General features: G+C 47.6%; 1 protein-coding gene across 1 annotated transcript in view; it reads right to left on the bottom strand.

Annotated features, from left to right (window-relative positions):
• Myh16 (myosin heavy chain 16) overlaps nucleotides 1-22,385 on the bottom strand; it is a 59,131-nt gene that overhangs the window by 25,276 nt on the left and 11,470 nt on the right. Inside the window, exons 10-25 of the mRNA XM_078023727.1 lie at nucleotides 21,597-21,735; nucleotides 20,941-21,209; nucleotides 19,740-19,910; nucleotides 18,396-18,575; nucleotides 16,730-16,856; nucleotides 15,689-15,747; nucleotides 14,289-14,376; nucleotides 13,787-13,904; nucleotides 12,437-12,557; nucleotides 9,147-9,283; nucleotides 7,431-7,512; nucleotides 4,564-4,737; nucleotides 3,592-3,819; nucleotides 2,729-2,833; nucleotides 457-543; nucleotides 4-149 (exon numbers count right to left, since the gene is read on the bottom strand). Of these exons, the coding sequence (XP_077879853.1) occupies nucleotides 4-149; nucleotides 457-543; nucleotides 2,729-2,833; nucleotides 3,592-3,819; nucleotides 4,564-4,737; nucleotides 7,431-7,512; nucleotides 9,147-9,283; nucleotides 12,437-12,557; nucleotides 13,787-13,904; nucleotides 14,289-14,376; nucleotides 15,689-15,747; nucleotides 16,730-16,856; nucleotides 18,396-18,575; nucleotides 19,740-19,910; nucleotides 20,941-21,209; nucleotides 21,597-21,735 (2,231 nt within the window). The remainder of the gene's footprint in view (nucleotides 1-3; nucleotides 150-456; nucleotides 544-2,728; nucleotides 2,834-3,591; nucleotides 3,820-4,563; nucleotides 4,738-7,430; nucleotides 7,513-9,146; nucleotides 9,284-12,436; nucleotides 12,558-13,786; nucleotides 13,905-14,288; nucleotides 14,377-15,688; nucleotides 15,748-16,729; nucleotides 16,857-18,395; nucleotides 18,576-19,739; nucleotides 19,911-20,940; nucleotides 21,210-21,596; nucleotides 21,736-22,385) is intronic.

The following is a 22,385-nucleotide window of genomic DNA, read 5'->3' as shown; positions in this document are numbered from 1 at the left end:
TACTTTTTCACCACCTCCTCGAGGTCTAGCTTGGAGCGCTCCATTTCATTGAGGTTGTCAATGGTCATCTTCAAGTCACCCTCAGCTTTCCGACGAGCCTTTTCTACCTCCGCCCGGATTTTCTTTTCCTGCTCCCAATTATCTTCCAGCTATTGAGTCAAAAAAAAAAAAAAAAAACCAAACAAAACAAACAAACAAAAAAAACAAATAACAAAATCAAAAAACAAAAAAACAAACAAAACAAAACAAACAAACAACAACAACAACAAAAGGGAAGGTAGAAAAGGGGATTTTTAGGCTAGATTGCAAGAAGGAAGCAGTCTGGGCAGTCCCTTAGCTGTAGCATCAGAAAGGCCCCCACACCCAGGAGATGTGTCACTCTAGCCAAGGACCCTATTCCTCAGGATAGACCTGGCCCTGAGGGGTAGGAATAGCCTTAGAAAGTGGGGGCGTTACCTCATGGATCTGGGTGCTCAGCTTGCTGTTGTTCTTGGTCAGGTGGTTCACCTTGTCCTCCTCAGCTTGCAGGTCATCTAGGGTTTTCTAGAAAGAAAGATATATATACTAGAACCAGGTCTGCGCAGCGAGAGCGGCTGCGCAGACCTGGTTCTAGTTCTGAGCCATGTTGTCTTAGGCCTCAGAGACTCGAGTTGACTTCAGTGAACAGCTACTGGGGGCTGCTCCTGGGCAGTGGGGGAGGCCAGGAAAGACAGACCTGAGCACCCATCAACCATAGGTGGCTCTCAGGGGGGTCATTGGAGGCCCTGGTTCTCCAGAGGACATTGGAAATCTATACAGTGCTTCTGCTTGTCACAATGACTGGAGTCTCCACTGACATTTGTCTCTGGGTGATTCCAGGCCTCCTGGACATCCTATCTTCCTCTGGACAATCTGGCCTCATAAAGAACAATTCTGCAGTTTACAGGCCGGATGTCCCACCCAGGAACTCATCTAAGTGAAATAGCCATTTATATTCATCTGAACCTAAAACCCAAGCCCACTTTACACATAATTCAACACTCTTTTTCATTTAGTCATTTTTCAAGAATGATCTGCCATGGAAGCTTGAGAGAGGATTTGTTATTATTCCAAAGAATTTCCCAGGGACTGTTCCCAATTCTATAAAATCCATATAGATGACAGCCGCTGCACCTTGGTGGCCAACTCGTAGAGCATCCTCCTGTGTGGCCTACAACCATCAAAGATGCCTCCTGGTCCATCTGCCAGAGCTTTTACATATCGATAGGTGCATTATTTATTATAATTTACTTTCCCTTAATTTCTCCTTTATATCAAAGGGCATGCTATCGATTTTTTTGGAGTTATATGTTATTTATAATTTTGAGTTCAGGATAGCTAAGAGAGCTTTCCAAAATATACTTGAGCCTCAGTACTCGGATCCCTGCTTTGCCCATTCGCCTACATGCTAAAATGTAGCTGTAATTACAAATCAATACTCTTGGAGCTCTCAGGGTCATTTGTAAATATGCACACAGTGGGGAAATTTTGAATTGCCCAATGTGCACATTCCCAGCTGTGGCTGAACAAGGTGACACCTGCCCTTGTTTCAGCTCTCATAATGTAAAGGAGTGTCATTTTTATGCTCCACTGAGTGCCATATTTTTTTGTTTGCTTTTTGTTTAAAATGGCCCCAAGCATAGTTCTGCAGTGCTGTCTAGCTAGTGTCCTAAGCAGAAGAGGGCTTCAGAGTCCCTTGTAGAGAAAACACAGGAATTAGGTAAGCTTTGTTCAGGCCTAAGCTGCAATATATTAGCCATGGTTTGATATTAATGAGTCAGGAATGGTATCAAAATAAGACATTCCAAAACAAAAACACATAAAACAAAGTAACATATTGGTTATAATTCTATGTGTTATGTATCGACTGGTTGACAAAAATATTAAGACCAGAGGCTCACAGCAGCTAACCCTGCATTTCCCCCTAGGAGTTGTGGCTTGTATTTGCTAGTCTGATGCTTGTGGTAACTTTATGGTCAATAAAGTTACCACAAATAGCAAGGATCAATTATAGTTGTTATGAAAGGGGGCGCTGGGTCTGATAGGTTGAGAATCACAGCCTATGGGAGGCAGTCCGAGAGGCAGCAGGAAGAGGAGCTCCAGGAACATGCACTGGATTCATGGTGTCAGTTAATATATGGCTCCACCGTCTGCTCTGGGCATTGACTTGCTCTTTTCCCTTGGCTGCAGAGGCACTCTGTGCCCTGGTCAGCACTGGTGGCCAGTCAGCACTGGCTCTGCATTCAGGAACCTCTGTAACAGCAGCTTTGGGATGGGAAAATGGGGCTCCCCCATGACCTAAAGAACTTGTGGCCTGCCGTTGTCATGCTATATTGAAGACCCTGGGGCTTTAGAGCTCACAGGGCATTTCCATACAGCTTCAGTGACACACCTCACAGTGTTTCTGGGACCTACCTGACTCACGATAATTAATGGTTCCCCCTTTCATTCTCAAAACTCTCCTAGTTTGGGTGACAAATTAAATAGTCATCCTACCTAGAATGAACCTAGGAGGCAGGCAGCAGGAGGCAACCACACCCACCTCACTGATGAGGGAATTAAGACTTAGGGAGATGCCTTGTTTTCCCCGAGGCCCCTGAGCTGAGGGGCGGCAATGGCAGAATTTGAAGGTGGTCTGCAGTCTCCATATGCAAAATGTATTGGACACACTCCACTTGCTCTGCCAAGGAGAAGGGCAGGGGGCGCCCACCTGGTGCAGCTCCTCCAGGGCCCTCTTCTCCTTCTGGAGCTTGGCGATGTTGTCTTCACGAAGGGAGAGGTCTCCTGACAGGGTGCGGGCCTTGTGATCCAGAGCCTGGAAACAGGCAGGGAGAGAGAGGGGTCCTTAAAGTGGGAATTGGCCTTGGTGGGGAGGAGAAAAGGAGCTCTCCACCTGCCTGACTGCACCCTGGGGTCTTCAGGGATTTTGGGAAATATCAACACCAGGGGCATGTCCCAGACCACCCAAGGCTGGATGTCAGGGGTGGAGGGGAGCAGGGAAAACCAACAGTCAGCCTTCTTCTACTCAAACATGGTCCTCAGGCATCAGCAGCGACATTACTAGAAACAAGGACCCTTCAGGCCCTGCAGTCCTGTCAACTGCACCTTACCCAGCTTGTGAACCCCACCCACCTGCAGGGCAAGATGGGGGCCTCAGGGCCAAGGGCCAGATAGATGGCATCAGGAGTCAGGGGAGCACCTGGTGGGGTGCAGAAAATGCTTGTTTGGGCAGAATATCCAACATAATGGTGGCCCTGTCACCATTATGAGAAGAGCTCTCTGTCCCTCACTCAGCTTCTCTGTCCTGAAGAACTTTCTACAATGATGGGAGTGTTCTCTGTGCTTTCCAATATGGAAGCACTTAACGGTGTGGCTGTTGAGCATTTGGAAGGTGACTAGTGCAGCTGTGTTTAAGTCCTCTCAAATTCATTGAAGTTATATATACCCACGTGGCCAGTGGCCAGGGCATCGGGCATTGTCACTGTGGGGACTTTAGGTGTGGCCCCTGCAGGTGAGTGGGCTAGGGGGTGCCCTAGTTTGAGAGGAGCATGGTAGACCCAGGAAGCTGCTCACCTGCTTCTCTTTTTCTGTCTTGGCCAGCGTGGTTTCCAGGCCCTCCAGGTCCCTTTTGAGGTCACTCAGCTCCCCCTCCAGCTTGCGCTTGCTGGCACTCAACGAGGCCGATGTGCCCTCCTCCTCCTCCAGCCGCTCCCGCATGTCAGAGATCTGGCTCTCCAGCTCCATCTTGGACTTCATCATCTGGGTCAGGCGCTCCTCTGCATCCATCAGGTTCTCCTGCTCCTGTTGGAAGAAAGGGTCTCTATCAAACATAGTCCATTTACCCACAGGGACTCAAAGGGCTATCCCAAGACAGTGGACAAGCCTCAGGCTCCTGACCCTCGGCACATGCCCTGGGGGTTAGTGGAGGGGCCTGGCTGTCTCTGAGCTTCTTTTGTGAGATATTCGACAGAGCATTGTTTAGGAATGTGGTTCCTGGACCAGCAGCAATAGCTTGGTCTGGAAGCAAAACTTTATATCTTGGTGGTCCTGGGGATCAACCCAACAGCCTCACATAAGCTAGGCAAGGTTCTACCACAGAGTTATATTTTCAGCCTATGGAAGCAAATTTAGGCCCTGCCTGAGATCTGCTGCATCTGAATCTGCATTTTAATGAGACCCGAGGTTATAAGGGGAGCTTAAGTTTTCAGCAGGGTGGCGTGGAAGTCAAGGGAGCTCAAGCTCCCCATAATCAGTCATATTTTGCCACTGTATCTGCTGCCCCTGCTGTGTGTCCATGTCATGAGTCCATGTCACCATTCCTGGAAAGATAGTTTTCATGCACAGGGCCCATAGTGAAATGGGCCCAGCTGGCTGAGTGTGCAAATAATTCATGGAAACTTTTTGGTGGTTGCATCAGTGGTGATATGTAGTGAAGGGAAAGAGAAGGCTGTGGAGTTTCATTGTAATGAAGGGAAAGCTTCTCAAAGAGCTCATTCTCTCTCCCTCCCTGAGTCTGACTGAAGCAACCCCCAGGACCCCACATACGGCCTGCAGTTGGATGGTGAGGTCCTTCTTCTCCTGGCTGAGTGTGGCTGTCTTCTCTTCCAGATCCTTGACCTTGTCTACCAGTTCCTGAGCCTTGGCCATGGCATTCCTCAGCTCCTCCTCCTTGGCCTTCATTTCCTCCTCTTGCCGAGCCACATTCAGGAGTGGCTTGACCTGGGCAATAGGCAACACCAGAGTGTTAGGAGGGTGGGCTTTGCCAGGGGCCTAGGTGATGGGCCAAGGGGTGTCTGCCTCAGACTTGACCTCAGAACACCACTGTGGTTATAGTTTTGCAGGAACAGTGCCTCTCTACAGATGCTATCAGTCCTAGTTCCTTGCCACAAAGTACCTCTCTCCTCACAAAGAAGGCCCATACTTGATTAGGACCAATTCTCCCCCATCCCTTGGTACTAGGGATTGAACCCAGGGCCTCATCCTTGCTATGCAAACCCTCTACCACTGAGCTATATCCCCAGCCCTTTAGGACCAATTTTTAGGATGCTCCTTAATCCCAAGAGACATGAAGTTAGATGTTCCTCATTATCCAGGTGCCCCTATGTATACCTTTGCCATGCCTTTTGGGTACCTTTTGTATACTTTCTTTCTCTCATATTCTCTCTCTATCCTTTCTGTTTCTCTGTCACTTTGTTTCTCTGTGTGTCCCTCTTTGCTGCCTCCCACTTCATCTTCTTTATAACACAAAGTCCCAACTCTCAACCTGGCCTCCCAGGCCTTCCACATAGTAGCTCCTGCTTATCCCATGTGCTGGCTTGCAGGTATTCCCTGCTTCTGGCCCATGCTGGCTGTCCCCATGTCTGTAGGGCTGGCCATTCTTTACTGTTGGGCAGTTGCTGTTGGCCTGCACCACGACATCTATCTGGACCTCTCAATTTCCTTGGCACTTCTCACCCTGCATCAGAGTGCCAGGGTCCTGAGGTGGCATCACTTATATTCCTCTGTCCTGTTAGTGTGTGGACCTCTCAAAGATCTCTCTTCTACCCCTCCTGCTCATTCCATACTGAGGAGAGCCAGGGACAAAGGCCACCAGGGAGCATAATAGATCCATTTCCAAGAATGTCAGACGCTGTGGAAATGGATTTGCCAGGCAGCATGGCCTCTCAGGGAAGACAACAGGTAAAGGTGGGGATCTGGGATGCCACAGAGGCCATGTGCACATTGGAGGTCATCATAAGCACCACAACCTGCAGCCATGCAACTCTTTTTAATCTGTGGAAATGGATTCAAGTGTTGCCTCCCCCACCCCACACACATTGACCCGTCCTGTCTGGCTTAGTTAAATAAGATTAGAGCTTAGTTAAAACACTTAAGAGTAAAGGATTTTGAAAAACTAATTAGAATAGGACCTTGATCTGTCACATTTAATTAGTGAGGAGCAGGGAAACTCCCAGCCTCAGCCTCCTCCTCATCTGTTGTCACTGTGTCCTGCACAGGATGACCCTTAAAGGCTGTTGATCTAGATATTCCAAAGGGTGACACATATAGTAAGGGGAAGGAGATGGATCCAAGCATTACATAAAAACCCTTTGAGCTGGGCATGGTGGCGCCCACCTGTAATCCCAGGAGCTCTGGAGGCAGAAGGATTGCAAGTTTGAGGCCAGCCTCAGCCACTTAAGTGAGATCTTGTCTCAAAATAAGAATAAAAAGGGGTGTGGTGCTGGGGTTGTGGCTCAGTGGTAGAGCACTTGCCTAGCATGTGCATGGCCCTGGTTCTATCCTTAGCACCACCTAAAAGTAAACAAAATAAAGGTATTGTGTCCAACTACAACTAAAAAACAAATATTCTTTTGAAAAAAAAAAGAATAAAAAGGGTTGGACTAGAGTTGTAGCTCAGTGGTAGAGCACTTGCCTCACAGGTGTGAGGTACTGGGTTCAATTCTAGCACCACATAAAAACAAATAAAGGCATTGAGTCCGTATACAATAAAAAAGGGGTGGGGGTTGGGGATGTGGCTTAGTGCTTAAGTGCCCCTGGGTTTAATCTCTGGTACAGTAAATACATACATACATACATAAATGTAGCTTACAAAGATGCTTCTCTCCACATCCCCAGCTCTTTTTATTTTTTATTTTTTATTTTGAGACAGGCTCTCACTAAGTTGCTTAGGGCTGTGCTAAGTTGCCAAGGCTAGCTTTGAACTTGTGATCCTCCTGCCTCAGCCTCCCAAGCCATTGGGATGTATGCCCGACTGTGCCCCGTAATATGTTCCTTTTTTTTATTTTAATATTTTTTTTAGTTGTTGATGGACCTTTATTTTATTTATTTATATTAGTGCTGAGAATTGAACCCAGTGCCTCACACATGCTTGGCAAGCTCTCCAACACTGAGCTACAACCCCAGCCCCGGTATGCTCCTTTTAATGGTGGCTCCACAGTAGACATGAATGGACTCCCACATGGTGGAATGGCTTGTGACCTCCTGCGGGGATTGAGAGCCACCTGGTTGCTCACAATGCCTTCGCTACTGTCTTGGGAAAACCTGGGAAGGGTGAGGTCCCATTCCATCATTTCCTGAGCTCCTTCAAGTTCTGAGGCCAAGAACTCACTGAAAGGATTTAAATAGCCACAACATACTTAGGGGAATCTGGGTTAATAACTCAAACTACTTTTGGGGTGGCATAGGATAGGGTGGGTGGAGGCTCTCTCCATCCTAAGTGATTTTATTTAGAGGGATAAAATGGAAGGTGGGAAGGCACAGCATGATTTTTCTTAGGTTCTCATTTTCAGGCTGTTCCTACAGCCTCCCGGGCCTCCTTCCCCGAGGGACACCGCTGCCCAGGATCCAGCTTTGCCCCACTTCTTCAGCCCCAGGCAGCAGCTGGCTCCACTGTCCTGCCCCCCAGCCCTCACCTTGTTGTATAGCTTCCACCAGCCCCACAAACGCAGCTGTAGGAACTTGCGCACATTCCTCTGGATGACTTTCAGGCCTAATCTGAAAAATAAATCCAGGATTTCATGAGTTCAAATGTGTCAGGGCCTAGTCTCCCCAGGCAAGAAGTTTGGGGCAGAGAAGCCCATAGATTTATTTTCTCTAGACACTAAAGTGCTTTCTCAAGACCCAGCATTGCCTACGTGGTCTGGGGCAGCGAGACTCAGGCTGGGATCCAAGCCCTGCAATGGGTTAGGGGAGGTGAGGTGGACCCTGACGGAGCTCGAGGATGAAACAGACCCCTGGTTTACTCCTGCACTCTCTCTCCTTCAGTTTTCTTATCAGAAATCACCCACTAGTCTCTGAATCCCTTTAATCTGCAAAGTTTCTGGAACCCACCCTTTCCCTGTCCTCTGTGGCTTCATTCAAATAGACTGTCATTCTCTGAGGGCTTCCCCCATTTGTTGATATGAGGGTCAACATCCCTCCTCTTGGCCCCTAACTGAGGTGTCCTTGCTTTCAGCCAGGGTCACAGAGGACCTGCTGGTGGGTAACAGGAATTCATAACTAATACTATGACCACAAAGAGCCAGAGTCAACCACAGGCCAACTGCCACTGACCCAGCAATTTTTAAATGACCACATTAGGGAAATGATGAAAAAAAAACAAATTCCAAGGGTAGGGATTTGGAATGAGAAACACTGAGTTCTGTTCCTGATTCTGTATCTGGTCCAGTTCCTTAACCACTCTGACATTGGTTTCCACATCTGTAAAATGGGGGTGCTGGTCCTACCACAACCCCCTACTGAGCCATTATATAGATCAAGTAAGGTAAAGGCTGTGAATGTGACTCAGTAGGTTGGGGAGAGAAGGGTTTGTATCAGTTGCTCTCTGTTAGTGGTTGAATTGTGTCCCCCCCACCCCCCGAAAAGATATGCTCCTCCTCAAGCCCTAACCCCCAGTGCCTGTGAATGTGACCTTATGAAATAGGGTCTGAGCAGATGTAATTAGTTAAGACGAGGTCATGTGGGTGGAGGGTGGTCCTTAATCCAAGGTAACTGGTGCTTTTATAGAAAGAGGGATGATGAACCAGGCGTGGTGGTGACACCTGTGATTCCAGTGGCAGGAGGATCACAAGTTCAAAGCCAGCCTCAGCAATCGCTAGGTGCTAAGCAATTCAGTGAGGCCCTATCTCTAAATAAAATACTAAACAGGGCTGGGGATGGGGCTCAGTGGTCGAGTGCCCCTGAGTTCAATCCCTGGTATGAAAAAAAAAAAAAGAAAAGAGAGGGACAGTGACATGGCCCCATAGGGAGAATCCCAAATGGAGACATAGGTAGGGATTGGCATGATACAGCTTTGCAGCGAGGGAACACCTGGGGCTACCAGGACTGGAGGAGGCAAGAAAGGACCCTCCCCACCCAGGCTTCAGAAGGAACATATCCCTGTCCACCCCTTGACTTGGATTTTTGGCCTCCAGAACCATGATAGCATGAATTCCCATGGTTTCAAGCCACCCAGAGGGTGGTACTCAATTATAGCAGCCTCAGGAAACTAAGACAGCCCCTCAATGGGGTTCTGGGCACTGACAAGGACATGAGCATCTGCCCTTCTCCCACCATGTGGTATAGCCGTAGGTGCTGACCACCTCATGTGCCTGTGGTGCTCCTTCCCTGTGGGTGTCTGTGAGTGCTACCTTCGTTCCAGCATCTTCTTGAACTCGACCCTCATGAGGAAACCCCGAAGTCGACACTGCAGCAACGTCATGATCTTGGCCAGACGCTCGTCCCTCATGTCCTCAAGCTTGGCCAGGATGCCCGCTCTGAAGAACACCTGGAGAAGAGGCACTTGTCTGAAAAAAGTCCAGCCATCTCCCAATGGCAGCTACTTGGGGAAGTTTTAAATCAAAGAGCCATCATGTCTTGAAATTAAGAGACCCGCTGGTGCTGGTGCTGATGTTTAAGTTTCCATGGAAACAGGGGGCCAGCTCTGGACACCTCTGCCAGCATTAACATCAGCTTCCTCTTGTCAGTGTGTCCCTGGCTTCTCTGGGAGTCAGCTGGACTCCAGTTCCAGCTTTGCATTTCCTAGATGGGTCACCTTGGACACATCTCAGTCTCGATTCCTCTTCTGTGAAATGGGGATGCAAATCCCTTCCTTAGAAGATTGCTATAAGGATTAAATGAGATAATAGGTAAAAGAGTTCTGCAAGGCTCCAAGTAAAATGTGATAGATCCTTATATAATATGATGATTGCCCTGCAGCCAGGGTAGCAAGGGGCCTTCCTTCTTCACCATCATGTAAAGCAGACTTTAGACAGAATCATTGCATCAGCGTCCCATGGGATCTGGGTGGAGGGAGAGGGGGAGAGTTTGGGGGGAGGGGAATTAAATTTCTCATGAAAATAAGATGGTTTTACTAGGGCTACTTGGCCTCAGGCTTCAAGTAGCAGTGAGTGAGTGGGACTTATCCCCAGGAAAACAAGGTCAGCTTTGCAATGTGTTAGAAAGAGCTGGAAATACCCACCCTCAGAGAAACACAAATCAAGGTCAACAAGAAGCCATTTGCCCCAGCCTAGTCCTGCAATGCTTAAGACTTGTGATAAAACAGGTGTTCACGAGGGTGTAGACAAAGGGGAGGGTGAACTGGTACTAGCATTCTGGAAAACTGTTTGGCATTCCTTCATCAAGTTGGGTGTTTGCACATTACTCAGGCCTTTATCTCAACCGTGGATGCGCATCACACCTGTTGGCAGGACTTTTGGAAGATGCTGAGGCCTGTGCGTGGGGGATTTCAAATAGAAGTTTGGGGATGGGGCTCAGGGTTTGGTAATTTTTAGAATCCCCCAGATAATTCTAAGGCATGGCTTTGTTCCAGAGAATCTCCTATAAGGAACCACAGGCAAGGATGACCATAGCAGCATGGTTGGTAACTGAGAAAAAAATGGAAAGAAGAAAGTAGAAATGTGATCATCCAAAGCCACAGGGTGTGGCAGTGACAATGAATGAAGGTCATGTATCAACAAGAATGAATCTCAGCAACAGTTAATTGATGAAATGACATCATAGAGGAAAGTTATAGAAGTGGACACCAAAGTATGATACTTCCATGAAACTCAAAACCAAGCAACACCTGGGGCAATCTGAATATGCAAGAAAACTATGTTTTAAAAGGCAAGGGTATGGTTAATGTAAAAGTTCAGAACAGGGGTTACTCCTGGGAGTGGGGAGCAAAGGTTATATTCTGGGCTTTTAAGTGGATTCGTGGGTGCTCTTTCATTATGTTTGATAATGTAATATCTTTTTACATATTTGAAATAGAATGGTAGAAACTTGTAGAAGGATAGGAGGTATGATGACCTGCATGCTGGCTTTAGTGGGCCTTCAATGTGTTATGGGACCTTGATCAAACCTTTCTCTTGTGGGGAGCTAGGCCTTCCTCCTCTCCAGCGAGAGTGCTAATTACAGAACCCCCAAATCCTCCAATTCCATGAGATCCCCCACCAAATGAGTCTCAATGGAAAAAGAATAGGAAAGTGTCCCACCCCCCACTCTTCAAGAAACTCCTCCTAATAAGCTAGACATCACAGCACAGAGAAATTGATCTTGGTGTCATAAAGTGTTTCTTGATATTTCAACACTAATTGGCTTTGAGGTGTGGTCTTGGGGGCATGTGGTCTGTGGCTGGGCATGGGGCCCACGTGAGCCACCACCAAGGACAGGGAAAGAGTCTACAGGTAGAACCATCCTATTCTTTGTTCTGCCCCTGCTGCCAGAGTCTGCCTGGTCTTTGGGGAGCAAAGCTGTCTCCAAGAGCCCTGCCTTTCTCTGGAACCAAGGTACAGCTGTTCAGCAAGTGACTGTGTCAGATTTTGGTTTTTAGGCCACATGGGCCTAGATGCCTACTGTCCTGCCTAGTTCTGTGACGTTGCCTCCACCCCCATCTCCAGGCTTTCTTAAGTTTCCAATCTGTCAAAGGTGGGTGGGGAAAGGAGTGGCACATTGGTATCCAAGGTTCTTTCAGCTCAAGTATTCAATGATTCTGTGACAAAACCTCAAGTGTCCTCCATAAGTCAACGTAGCTACACACGGCACATTCTAATTACGAAGGAGGCCAGAGCAAGCCGTTCTGGCTGTGTTATAGATCTACACACAATGTTGTAAAGCAAACCCAGGGAGCTGGAGACTCATCCTGTCCTCGTCATGGATCCCTCAAGTCTGTGCCTTGCCTGGCACACAGTAGGTGCTCTAAGAGCATTCATAGAGTGACCGGATGCATTGGAGATCTGTGCAGGCTAGAAGCTCCCACATCAGACCTGCATCACACGTGAGACTTGGAGAAGGAAGTGATCCACTTGTGGTCCCACAGAGGCAGGCATTGAGCCTGGTACTCCTGACTCATGTTGGGGCCCAGTCTGGTGAGGCCACTGTAGATGGGTGTCTTGTACCACTGACCTGAATAGTCCTCACCATTCTGACAGGACTTTTTCCTTTTTTCCTAGAAGAGCAGGAAATGGGACAGACACAGGGTGGCCCAGGCCCCATGACTCAGGATCAGGAGGCCACTTTGCCTGAGTCACCTGCCAGCTCAGGGACTGAGACTCCCCATGTGGGTGAGCTGGGATTATGGGGCTTCACTAGTCAGGCCCTTCCCACACACACTGCCATGCTCCATCAGATCCAGGACCTCCATTCTGATAGGCTCTTTTTATTTTTAGAAACTGGGACTTCCTACAGTTCTAAGAAATATCCTACCATTGACTGAGTACCATTTTGTGCTGAGCTGGGTTCTATGTGAGCTGCCACTAATAACCCCAAATCCTGTGAAACTGGTATTGTCAGCTCTGATTTTTCAGAGCTGAAAACTGAGGCTCTTATTGGCTGAGGGGCTTGCCCAGCGATTGAGCTATAGCTTGTACTCTGAAGCCCACCTTCTTGGGGCAAAGCAGAGTGGGTGTTGGGAGGACATACCCACCAGAACACCTACCTTTGTATGTCCAATTTTGTATTCATTGGTATCTAGTTCGATGGCTGCAAGAAGCAGCTCTGAGGCCTTCTTGTTGTCCACAAACCCTTGGGGAATCACGTTGGGGTTCAGCACTTGGTACCTGCCAGGAGATAGAGGATGATAGTTATCATCATACCCAAATGGGCAGCACACAAAGTACATCCATGCATTATCCACCGATCTTTGAGAGTCTTACAGACAGGCATTAGGCTTGATTTATAGATACCCAGGTTAGGCAGATGGATGATAGAATTTGGCACAAGGGCTACAACTTGGGGGTAAGTGTTGGTGTGCATTGGGATTTCCTAGAAGAAGTATTCCAAGAAATGAAGAAACCAAAGTCCTTTCCTTCCTGATAGAGCTGGGAGTACAGAAAAGAGCACTGGCCCAGGCAGAGGACACATTCTTTTCCTGAACTGTCAGTAGCCTCCTTTGTGATAGTGGACAAGTCCTTCCCCAGTTGAGAACTTTAGAGGGAGGAACTTCTAATGACAAGGTGACTTCTAGTGATCTTTTTGGTCCTTCTATCTGTGGCCATGTGTTCTATGAAGTTGGGGTGTGGAAGAAGGTCATCGCTAAGGTGAGGATCTTAGCTTAGTTTCCCCAGGTGCCAACCTTCAGACAAAAATTCAAGTATAAGTCATTTATTTGGTAAGTGGCAGTATCGGGAAGTGGGCAGAAAGCCATGTTATCAAGGTAGGGGTCTCAAAGGGCAATAGAATTTTTTTTTTTTTTTGAGAGAGAGAGAGAGAGAGAGAGAGAGAGAGAGAGAGAGAGAGAGAGAGAGAGAGAGAAATTTTAATATTTATTTTTAGTTTTCGGCAGATACAACATCTTTATTTGTATGGTGCTGAGGATCGAACCCAGGCCGCACGCATCCAGGCGAGCCTGCTACTGCTTGAACCACATCCCCAGGCCGGGCAATAGGATCTTAATGCTACTGAGGAAGATGGCCAGTATTTACACCATGGAAATTTACATCAAATTTCCTACCTATTGGGACTTCTTCTTTTTTTAAACCTGAAGAACCCTTGTTCAACCTTTTCCAGTATGATACTGGCTGAAAGCCAGACTTAGCCCACTGGGAGCAGGAGGGAGCTGAGTCTTTTGTAATTCCTAAGACTTTCAGTCTTCCAGGGAGGGGCAAAACAGGCTCCAGGAGCCTAAGAAGTGCAGGTGCTGGTAGCTGAAAGTTGGGCCAACACTCACTAAAGCAGCGACAACGAGGCAGGGAGTCCACAGTGCTATCATGGGACTCTACTGATCTGCTAGTCAATCCCTCAAACACAGAGCTCTGCGTGCAAGGCGTCAGGGAGACACACCACTCACCTCTGTTTGAACTCTGGGTACTGCAGCCTGTTTGGGAAGCCCTTCCTGCAAATACGGATGCCTTCCAGGACACCATTGCAAGCTAACTGGTGCATGATCAGGTGGGCATCCACCACACCTGCCAAGAGAGGAAACACAGAATGGAAAGTCACTGCTTTGGGGTGAGACAGTCCAGTCTTTGCCACCCAAGGAAGCTGAATTAGACAACTATGCTGTCAATTCCAGTCCTCTCCTATCACTGTCCAGGGGGTCCCCAGATCCCCCACAATTTAACCAGTGCTTAAAGTTTACTCCCTGACTGTGATTTCTGGCTGGGTAGTCACCATTCTGCTTTATAAAGCAGCTAGAACATGAGTTTTGGATGAACTGTTGTTGGGGATTCTTTCTGAGCCTTCTTTGGTCCTCATCAGCCCTGGCGATTAAAGGTGGACATAATTGGGAATGAATGCTAACTTCACAGACCCTCGGTGTTTCAGCAGGGAGACATGACCCCACCATGTACCTGACTGTTTAAACTCATTGGGGACAATACAGCGGACAAAATGGGGGGCAGTGCTGTGGAGGGTGGTCATCAGCTTGTTCAGCTGCTCCTGGGGATGGAGAAAAAAGAAAAACAGGAAGTAAGACTCAGCATTGGTATTATTGGGCAGTTCACACTCAGAAGTAGTTGGAGTTTAAATAAGTTAAAATTAAAATCAGTGCTCAGGTCACACCAGCCACTTTTCTAGTACTCAGTAGCCACATGGGGTTAGTGGCCATCATACTGGACAGTGTTGAAGGGATCGTTTCCACCCCTGCAGAAAGTTCTGTTGGACAGAGCTATTCGCAAGGTCCAAGGGGATATGATTTCTCAGAAACAAGGCCTCTCCTGATCCAGGGCTGGTTCACGTAGGATCTCAGTATTAGAAAGGACCACAGGGTCTAAGTGGGCAAGATCCTGCCTTCTATTAACTTCCCCAACAGAGGGCCCCTTTTCCATGGCTTGTGACTGGTAAGGTGGCCCACTCGACTCGGGGGCAGCCTAAACCTTGGGAAATACTGAAGTCTTCACTCAGCCTTTCCTTGTTGACTGTACATCTGCACTCTGTCACATATTTCCAGTAATGACCAAACTTTGTGGAAGTTGTGGCCAGCTCAGAAGTCCTGTCAGTCACTTCTTGGACACAAGGTCTTGGCGCTAATATCTTAACTTTTTTTTTTTTTTTTTTGAGACAGGGTCTTTCTGTGTTTCCCAGGCTGGCTCCAACTCCCTGGACTCAAGGCATCCTCCTACCTGGTAAGCCACCTGAGTAGGTAGTACTACAGGCATATACCACTGCCCTGGACTGGGCATTGATATCTTTGTTTGCCATGTTGTAAAAATTCCTTTAATTCTCCAGGTTTCAGTCTGAAAAGTATATAATTGGACAGGACCCTCTTTAAGGGTCTTTCCCATCTGGTGATCCTATGATTCTGTGGCCTCTTTGGAAGGGAAAAAAGACAGGTCTAGTGTTGCACATTTGTAATCCCAGTGGCTCAGGAGGCTAAGGCAGGAGGATTGCAGGTTCAAAGCCAGCCTCAGCAATTTAGCAAGGCCCTAAGCAACTTAGTGAGACCCTATCTCAAAATAAAAAGTAAAAAGGGCTGGGGATGATTAAGGACCCTTGGGTTCAATCCCTTGTACAAAAAAGAAAGAAAGAAAGAAAGGAAAGAAAGAAAGAAAGAAAGAAAGAAAGAAAGAAAGAAAGAAAGAAAGAAAGAAAGAAAGAAAGAAAGAAAGACAGACTCCTTAAATAAGACACCTCTCCATTCAAAGGCAAAAAACTGCCCTTGGCTATGAAAGAGCAGCTAGACCATCACACCACTGAAAGGGAGGGATAGGAACACTGGACTCTAGGAGGCCTCTGGGCAGCACCTACTCACCCTGTAGAAGTTGGAGACTGTCATGAAGGAGGACCCTCTTTTCTGCTTCTTGCTTCCAGCTGAGGAAGAGACAAGCATGTTTTGCATCAGTACCCAGCACAGGGGCCAGTAGCACCATTAAGTGTTCTGGGCCAAAGCACATGCATTTTCTGAAGTTAAAAAAAAAAATTTCTTGGGATGGCCAGGCACAGTGGCGCACGCCTGTAATCCCAGTGGCTCGGGAGGCTGAGGCACGAGGATCACGAGTTCAAAGCCAGCCTCAGCAACAGTAAGGCGCTAAACAACTCACTGAGACTCTGTCTTTAAAGAAAATACAAAATAGGGATGGGGATGTGGTTGGCTCATGGTGGAGTGCCCTGAGTTCAATCTCCCCCCCCGCCCCCCCGCAAAAGAGACTTTTCATGGGACTAAATGAGGTAAAACCCTTGACACCAGGAAAATGAAATCTACCAAGGAGTTGGCAGATGGGCTGACTGTGGTGTAATTGTCAGAGGGATTCTGTGCCCCCAGAAAAGCATATAGCTCTTTGTACTTTAGGACTGGCACAAGGTCTTTGAGACTTTTCCCATGAAGGAGGAAGCATGTGTTTATTGGTGATGAAATGTCACTGAGCCCAAGAGGATTGGCATTTTATGCCTAATTGAGTGGCAATCCCTTGGGGCAGCTTCCACCTGGGATGTTCCCCTTTGGGCTACATGGGGGCTAGAGAGTAGTGCTGGGCTTGACATTTGCTTCAGACAAGAGAGTGGGGAACAAAAAATAAGCACAGGGCATTTGGGTGTCAGCTTTTACAAAGCAGCATCGTTCTGCCTAGAGCTGATGCAGGACCAATGATCAGTTCAGCTGATGGAGGCTCCACCCTTCGACATCTTTCTATTGTAGGATCAACCATGGCCTACCTTGAGCTTCTTGTCATTCATTCATTTACTTGTTCCTCATTCAACAAGAGTTGAATAACAGAGTTTTATTTCTTTCTCCCCATTTTGGCTATTAAAGGGCAACAGACTAGGAAGACTGGACATCAGGAGAGGCCAGTCATACCTGCAGCCTCCTCTTCTTTGAAGAGAAGGGCCAGGAGTCCCAGAGTTGATTTCTGAAACAAGCCCACCACTGTTTCATTCAGGGGGTCTTTGTTCTTCTCCAGCCAGCCCGTGATGTTATAACCAACCTGGAGGGAGAGGCAAATGCCAGTGGGTAAGCTTGGGGCCCAGCCTCCCCTTTCCAGGTCCTATACCTGGAACCTCCACCTAATGCTCTGCCTGCTATGGGCTCCCAGGACCAGCTTTCTGTCCCCTCTCTTGGAGCTTTGGTTCTTGTCCTGATGCATTTCATGGTGTCTGGGATGGCTGAGTCCCAGTCTGAGCTGGGGACCTCGTTATCTAGTTTCTTGGGCATTTGCAGTTTGTCTATCTAGGACACTCCATCTCTCAGTGCTGCCCATGCACCAGGACTCCCTGGCTACTCTCTCCTGGGCTGTGACCTTTGACAGCTACACTGAGCCTCCCCTAGTCTCAGGTCTTCTGGGCTTGCTGTGAGTGAATGGCCATGGCAGGAGGAATCCTGACCTACATGAAGAAATCTCTCCAGAGGCTTCAGGTATCTCTTTTCTGAGGAGCATATGTTCCCTATGATAATGCTATAGGGTCATTGCCTGGTGGAAGGAGGCAGCCCCAGGATTGGGGGCTCCATATATGCAAGTAATTGGATACATACTAATTTCCATTTTCCATTTTGCCATGTGGCCCCAGATCCTTCCACTGAGCACTGAAGACTCAAGAAAGTAGATGAGAAGCCACAACCTTTGGGTTTTCCAACTCCTATTCAGCATATCAACATTAATCATCTTAGTGCCTTATTCTAGGGCCTTGACTTTAAATAAATATTTCATTGCTATAAATATGGAACTCTTCTCATTCAGTGGGAAAGGCGAGGACAGAGCACTGCAATTTGGCTCCAAGCCTGCTGTTTGCTCAGCGTATCAGCCTGATCCATTTTGAGAGTAATTGGTGTTGTTATGGTTGATGATATAAAATCTTGGCCCTGATGCCCAATGCAATCATGGCTTTCCTGACAGTGCTATCCTCAGGCAGCTGTTTCCCTGCAGTTAAACCCAAGAGGCCCAACAAACTCTATTGGTAACAAGAGTGTTGGCCCTTCTAGCAATATCAAAATCCCTAGGAAATCCTACATGTTCTTATAAGCTGGCTGGACGAACATTACAACCCCTCTTCGTTATACAAACAGAACCTGAGTCCTGACTGCACTTAATTTCCCTCTTTCCCAAGGACTGCATTTGTCATGAGTAAAAAAGCTACTCTACAGAAGTCGCCTTATTGTTTTGGCTGCTACCTGCTGTCAGAGGGACAAATTATTCAGTTGGGAGTAATTCATGGGCTCATGGAAGGTAAAGCACTGTCACTTCTGGCCAAGACTGACATTTGGCCATCAGACTGAGGGCCATAGATACTGTGGCATCCCTGGTAGGTTTGATGGCATGATCTACTGGCTGATCCCCAGTCCTTTGCTGGATTGCTTTGGAATTTTCTGATGGACTAGTGATGAGGAGGTAAGAGCCAGAGTCCATTTAATTGGCTAAGAACCCCTATACATCATGGAAGGAACCTCTGGAGGGGCAGAACAGGTCCTAAATGCTGGGGGTGGCCAGCAGCCAGAAGGTAGTCCCAGAAGGCACCAGGCTGGAACTTACTGTGCCTGCATAATGGACGAGCTCGAAGTGGGCCTCAGGCCCCTTGCCCTTGCCTCCCTTGGGCTTGAGGAAGTTGCTGGACTTGCCCAGGTGGTTGTCATACAGGGCTGCCTTGAACGTGGCGTCCGTGGCTTTGGGGAAGACACATTGCTCCTCCAAGATGGAGAAGATACCCATGGGCTAGGAGGGAAGAGGACAGGATGGTGTTAGGAGAAGCCACAGAACCTCAAAGAGACCACACTGGTATTGGCCAGGGACTAGTGGTGGAGATGAACCAGACACCCATGTGGAGGGCCAGGAAGCAGAACTCTAGGCAATGACAGCTGGGAACAGCTCCTGGTATTCCATGTCCTCATCTTCAAACACTACGGCCATTTAGACACGAAGGAGGCTGGAATCCACTGAATCCAACCGAAGGGGAGACCAAAGACTGAAGGGGCCAGAGAGCTCCTCAAAAGCTAACCCATGGGAACAGTGGCCCTGGGCACACTTGACCTTCAGAAAAATGCTGAAGTCAATGACACCTAATGCTCTTCTTTTGATTCTTTTTTATCTCTTTCTACCAGGGGCCTCATGCTGTTCTAAGTCTCTTTTCACACAAAATGAGGTGCTCATAAATGCTGTTAGGGACCTCATTTGCCCCCTATACATGGGAGGAGGGTCTGGATTTAAAAGAGGACTGATGAAATAGGGCAACACCTAACCCCAAAGCTCAAGAATGAAGATAGTTCAGGCTCTGGGATAGCTGAACAGGAAAGTATTTGTAGGTGTTGAGCGGTGCAGGGATTGTGCTCACAGTCTACCCTCCTGGGAGGCTCAGACTGGGCCCATGGTGGAGACCCTTGGTTGCCTTGATGCCTAAATACAATTGACCGAGGGTAAGCCTAGGAGACAGAATCAATCTTTCCTTCCCTCCTCCCTCCTTCCCTTCCTCCCTCTCTTCCTTCCTTTAAAAACAACAACAACAACAACAACAACATCAAAACTTCTAACATTGAAATAATTTCAGGCTTGCAATGTTGCACATATAACAGAAAGCCTTCCCATAGACCCTTGACCCAACCCCTCCTAATGTGAATTTAAACACCAGGTGTTCAATGATAAAAACCAGGAAGTTAACATGAATATAATACTATGAACAGACTTTGTTCAAATTTTGTTATGTCTTTTTCCTATCTTTTTTTTTCCACATTGAAATAAACAATATATATTCTTGAGGTCATTACTAACTGCCCCAAGGCCAATTGCCACCTTTCTGTCTGCCCCAGTGACATCCTTTCCTGAGTCATGTCCCAGTTAGGGCTATGGCCTCTCTCCAAGCCCCTTCTCAGAGAAGCAGGTCACCTTTTCCAGCAGGTCGATGCAGGCCTGAAGATCAAGGCCAAAGTCAATGAAGGTCCACTCGATGCCCTCCCTCTTGTACTCCTCCTGCTCCAACACGAACATGTGGTGGTTGAAGAACTGTTGCAGCTTCTCATTGGTGAAATTGATGCACAGCTGCTCGAAGCTGTTGAACTGTGGTGGGAGGACAGAGAGAGGTCATCAGCCCAGGTTCAGAGAGAGCTGCTCCCAGGAGTGGGTGAGGAAGCCATGCATGAGCAAGGATGCGTGGAAGGCCCACCAGAATCAGGCACGGCCCTCCGTGCCTTGACACCAACCAGATCACGGTCCCAGCAGCCCAGTGAGATGTGATTCTGTTCCCCTTCTCTGTAGTGGGGATTCTGAGACCTGAATCCCAGGCACCTAGACTCTAGCACACATGGTGAACAAAAATAACTGTAGGGCCAGGCACAGTGGTGCACTCCTGGTCCCAGTGGCTTGGGAGGCTGAGGCAGGAGAATTGTAAGTTCAAAGCCAGCCTAAGTAATGGCGAGGGACTAAGCAACTCAGTGAGACCCTATCTCTAAATAAAATACAAAATAGGGCTGGGGATGTGGCTCAGTGGTCGAGTGCCACTGAGTTCAATCCTCAATATCCAAAAATATAATAATTGTAGTATACTGATAAAGCTAGTCCTGTCCCTTAAACCAGAAGACACTCTGATTTTGAGTGTTTGTCAGTGTCTATGAGCTAAATATTCAAGCGATCAACACAATGTCAACTTTCAGAATTCCTGAAATTCCTGAAAATTCAACAATCAGCTCTTGTGAACCAGGACATGTCAGCTCTGGCATCTACTCATTCTATCCATTAAGTCTATACCATTCTTTTTTTTTTTTTTAAGTTATACATGAACACAGTGTCTTTGTTCTGTTTATGTATTTTTATGTGGTGCTGAGGATCGAACCCAGAGCCTCACACATTTAAGGCAAGCACTCTGCCATTGAGCCCCAGCCCCTGCCCATAGTCTATACCATTCTTTATGACTTGGCTTCATAGAAACAAGATGGAAATTTCTAGAGTCCAAAAGTCAGAGATCCAATGGCAATCTGAGATTGTCCCATCCCTGAGGCTCCCAGGCAAGAAACAAGACAACCATGGTGAAGGGGAGCTCACAAAAGGATGGCCACCTCAAAGCAGAAACCAAACAGGAAACCAGGCATACCTCAAAGATCTCGAAGCCGGCAATGTCCAGCACCCCGATGAAGAATTGCCTCTGCATCTTGGTGTCCAGGGTCTTGTTAATCCTGACCACCAGCCACTTGAACATCTTGTCATAGACGGCCTTGCCCAGAGCCCCAATGGAGTTGTTGCATTGCTCCATGTTCTGGCCTTTCTGCACAAACTCATTGCCTACTTTGACCCGGGGCCTGGTGATGCCCTTCTGGAGTTCCCCGGAATTGAGTCCCATGAGATGGGCGACTTTGTCGGCCACTGAGTGGAGATGGAGAAAGTGAATGAGAGAAAGGAAGATGGCATCAAGCCCAGGGACACCCAGTACCTTCCTGTGTGGTCTTGGAAGGAGGAAAGGGAGCATGGGGGAGACCCTGTTTTGCCAAAAAGAAAACAAAGATCTTAGGTGGTTTCCATACTTTCTCAGGGTCAAGTGGCAAAGTAGGGGATAGAAACTGGGATCATACTCTGACTCTTTCTGCCTCTCTGAGAAGATCCATGTCTGACTGTCCAGGGAATGCCTTGGTTACAGCCATCAGGGAGCCTGAGAATCTCCAACATGTCTCTGAAATGGCCATCAAGCTGGGAGAGCAGAGAACTCCTGCCACCAGCTGCCTGGCCCCTGTACAGACCCAGCCCAACACCTACCCTCAGTGGTGTCCACTTCAGCTTGCTCCTCTCTGGGCTTCTGCTTGAACTTCATGTTCCCAAAGTGCATGATCCCCCCAGTTAGCTTATAGACCCCAATCTTCTCATCTGCACTGAAGCCCAGCACATCGAAGGCCTCCTGCCAAGCAACAGACGGAGAAAAACACAAGACTTCTGGCTTCTTATTCCACACCATGGAGGTTGGGTCACTGCCATTGCAGGGCTACCCCAAGGGGTCACTGCACAGGGTGTGGGCTCTAGAGTCAGACACACCCTGAATGGGGAGAGGTCTGTTTTCCTCCAGGGAGTTCAGAACAGACTCTTTGCCATATGGTCTTTATTATTATTATTATTACGAGGATCTAACCCAGGGGTGTTTTACCACCAAGTTACAACCCCTACCCTTAAAAAAATTTCTTTTATTTTGAGGCAGGGTCTCACTAAGTTGCTGAGAGCCTCACTAAGTTTTTGAGCTTGTCTTCAAACTGGTGATCCTTCTGTCTCAGTCTCTCAAGTTGCTGGGATTTCAGGTATATGCCACCATGCCTGGCCATATAGTCTTTATTTAACCTCTCCACTCGCTGTTTAGCCATCTGCAAGATGGTGCAGTCAGTGGTCATAAGCATAGAGCTGAATGATATATAAAATGTTTAGTTTGGTTCTTGACATATAGAAAGTTTGGAATCAGGGGAATTATTATTATTATTATTATTATTATTATTATTATTATTATTATAACCACAATTATTGTCATTAAGGCTTCATGCCAGGTACCGAAGAGAGGAAGGC

Source organism: Ictidomys tridecemlineatus, chromosome 10 (assembly GCF_052094955.1).
Source record: "Ictidomys tridecemlineatus isolate mIctTri1 chromosome 10, mIctTri1.hap1, whole genome shotgun sequence".
Taxonomy (NCBI): Eukaryota; Metazoa; Chordata; class Mammalia; order Rodentia; family Sciuridae; genus Ictidomys; species Ictidomys tridecemlineatus.
Note: the sequence above shows the minus strand (reverse complement) of the source record. Positions and strands in the feature narration are given on the sequence as shown.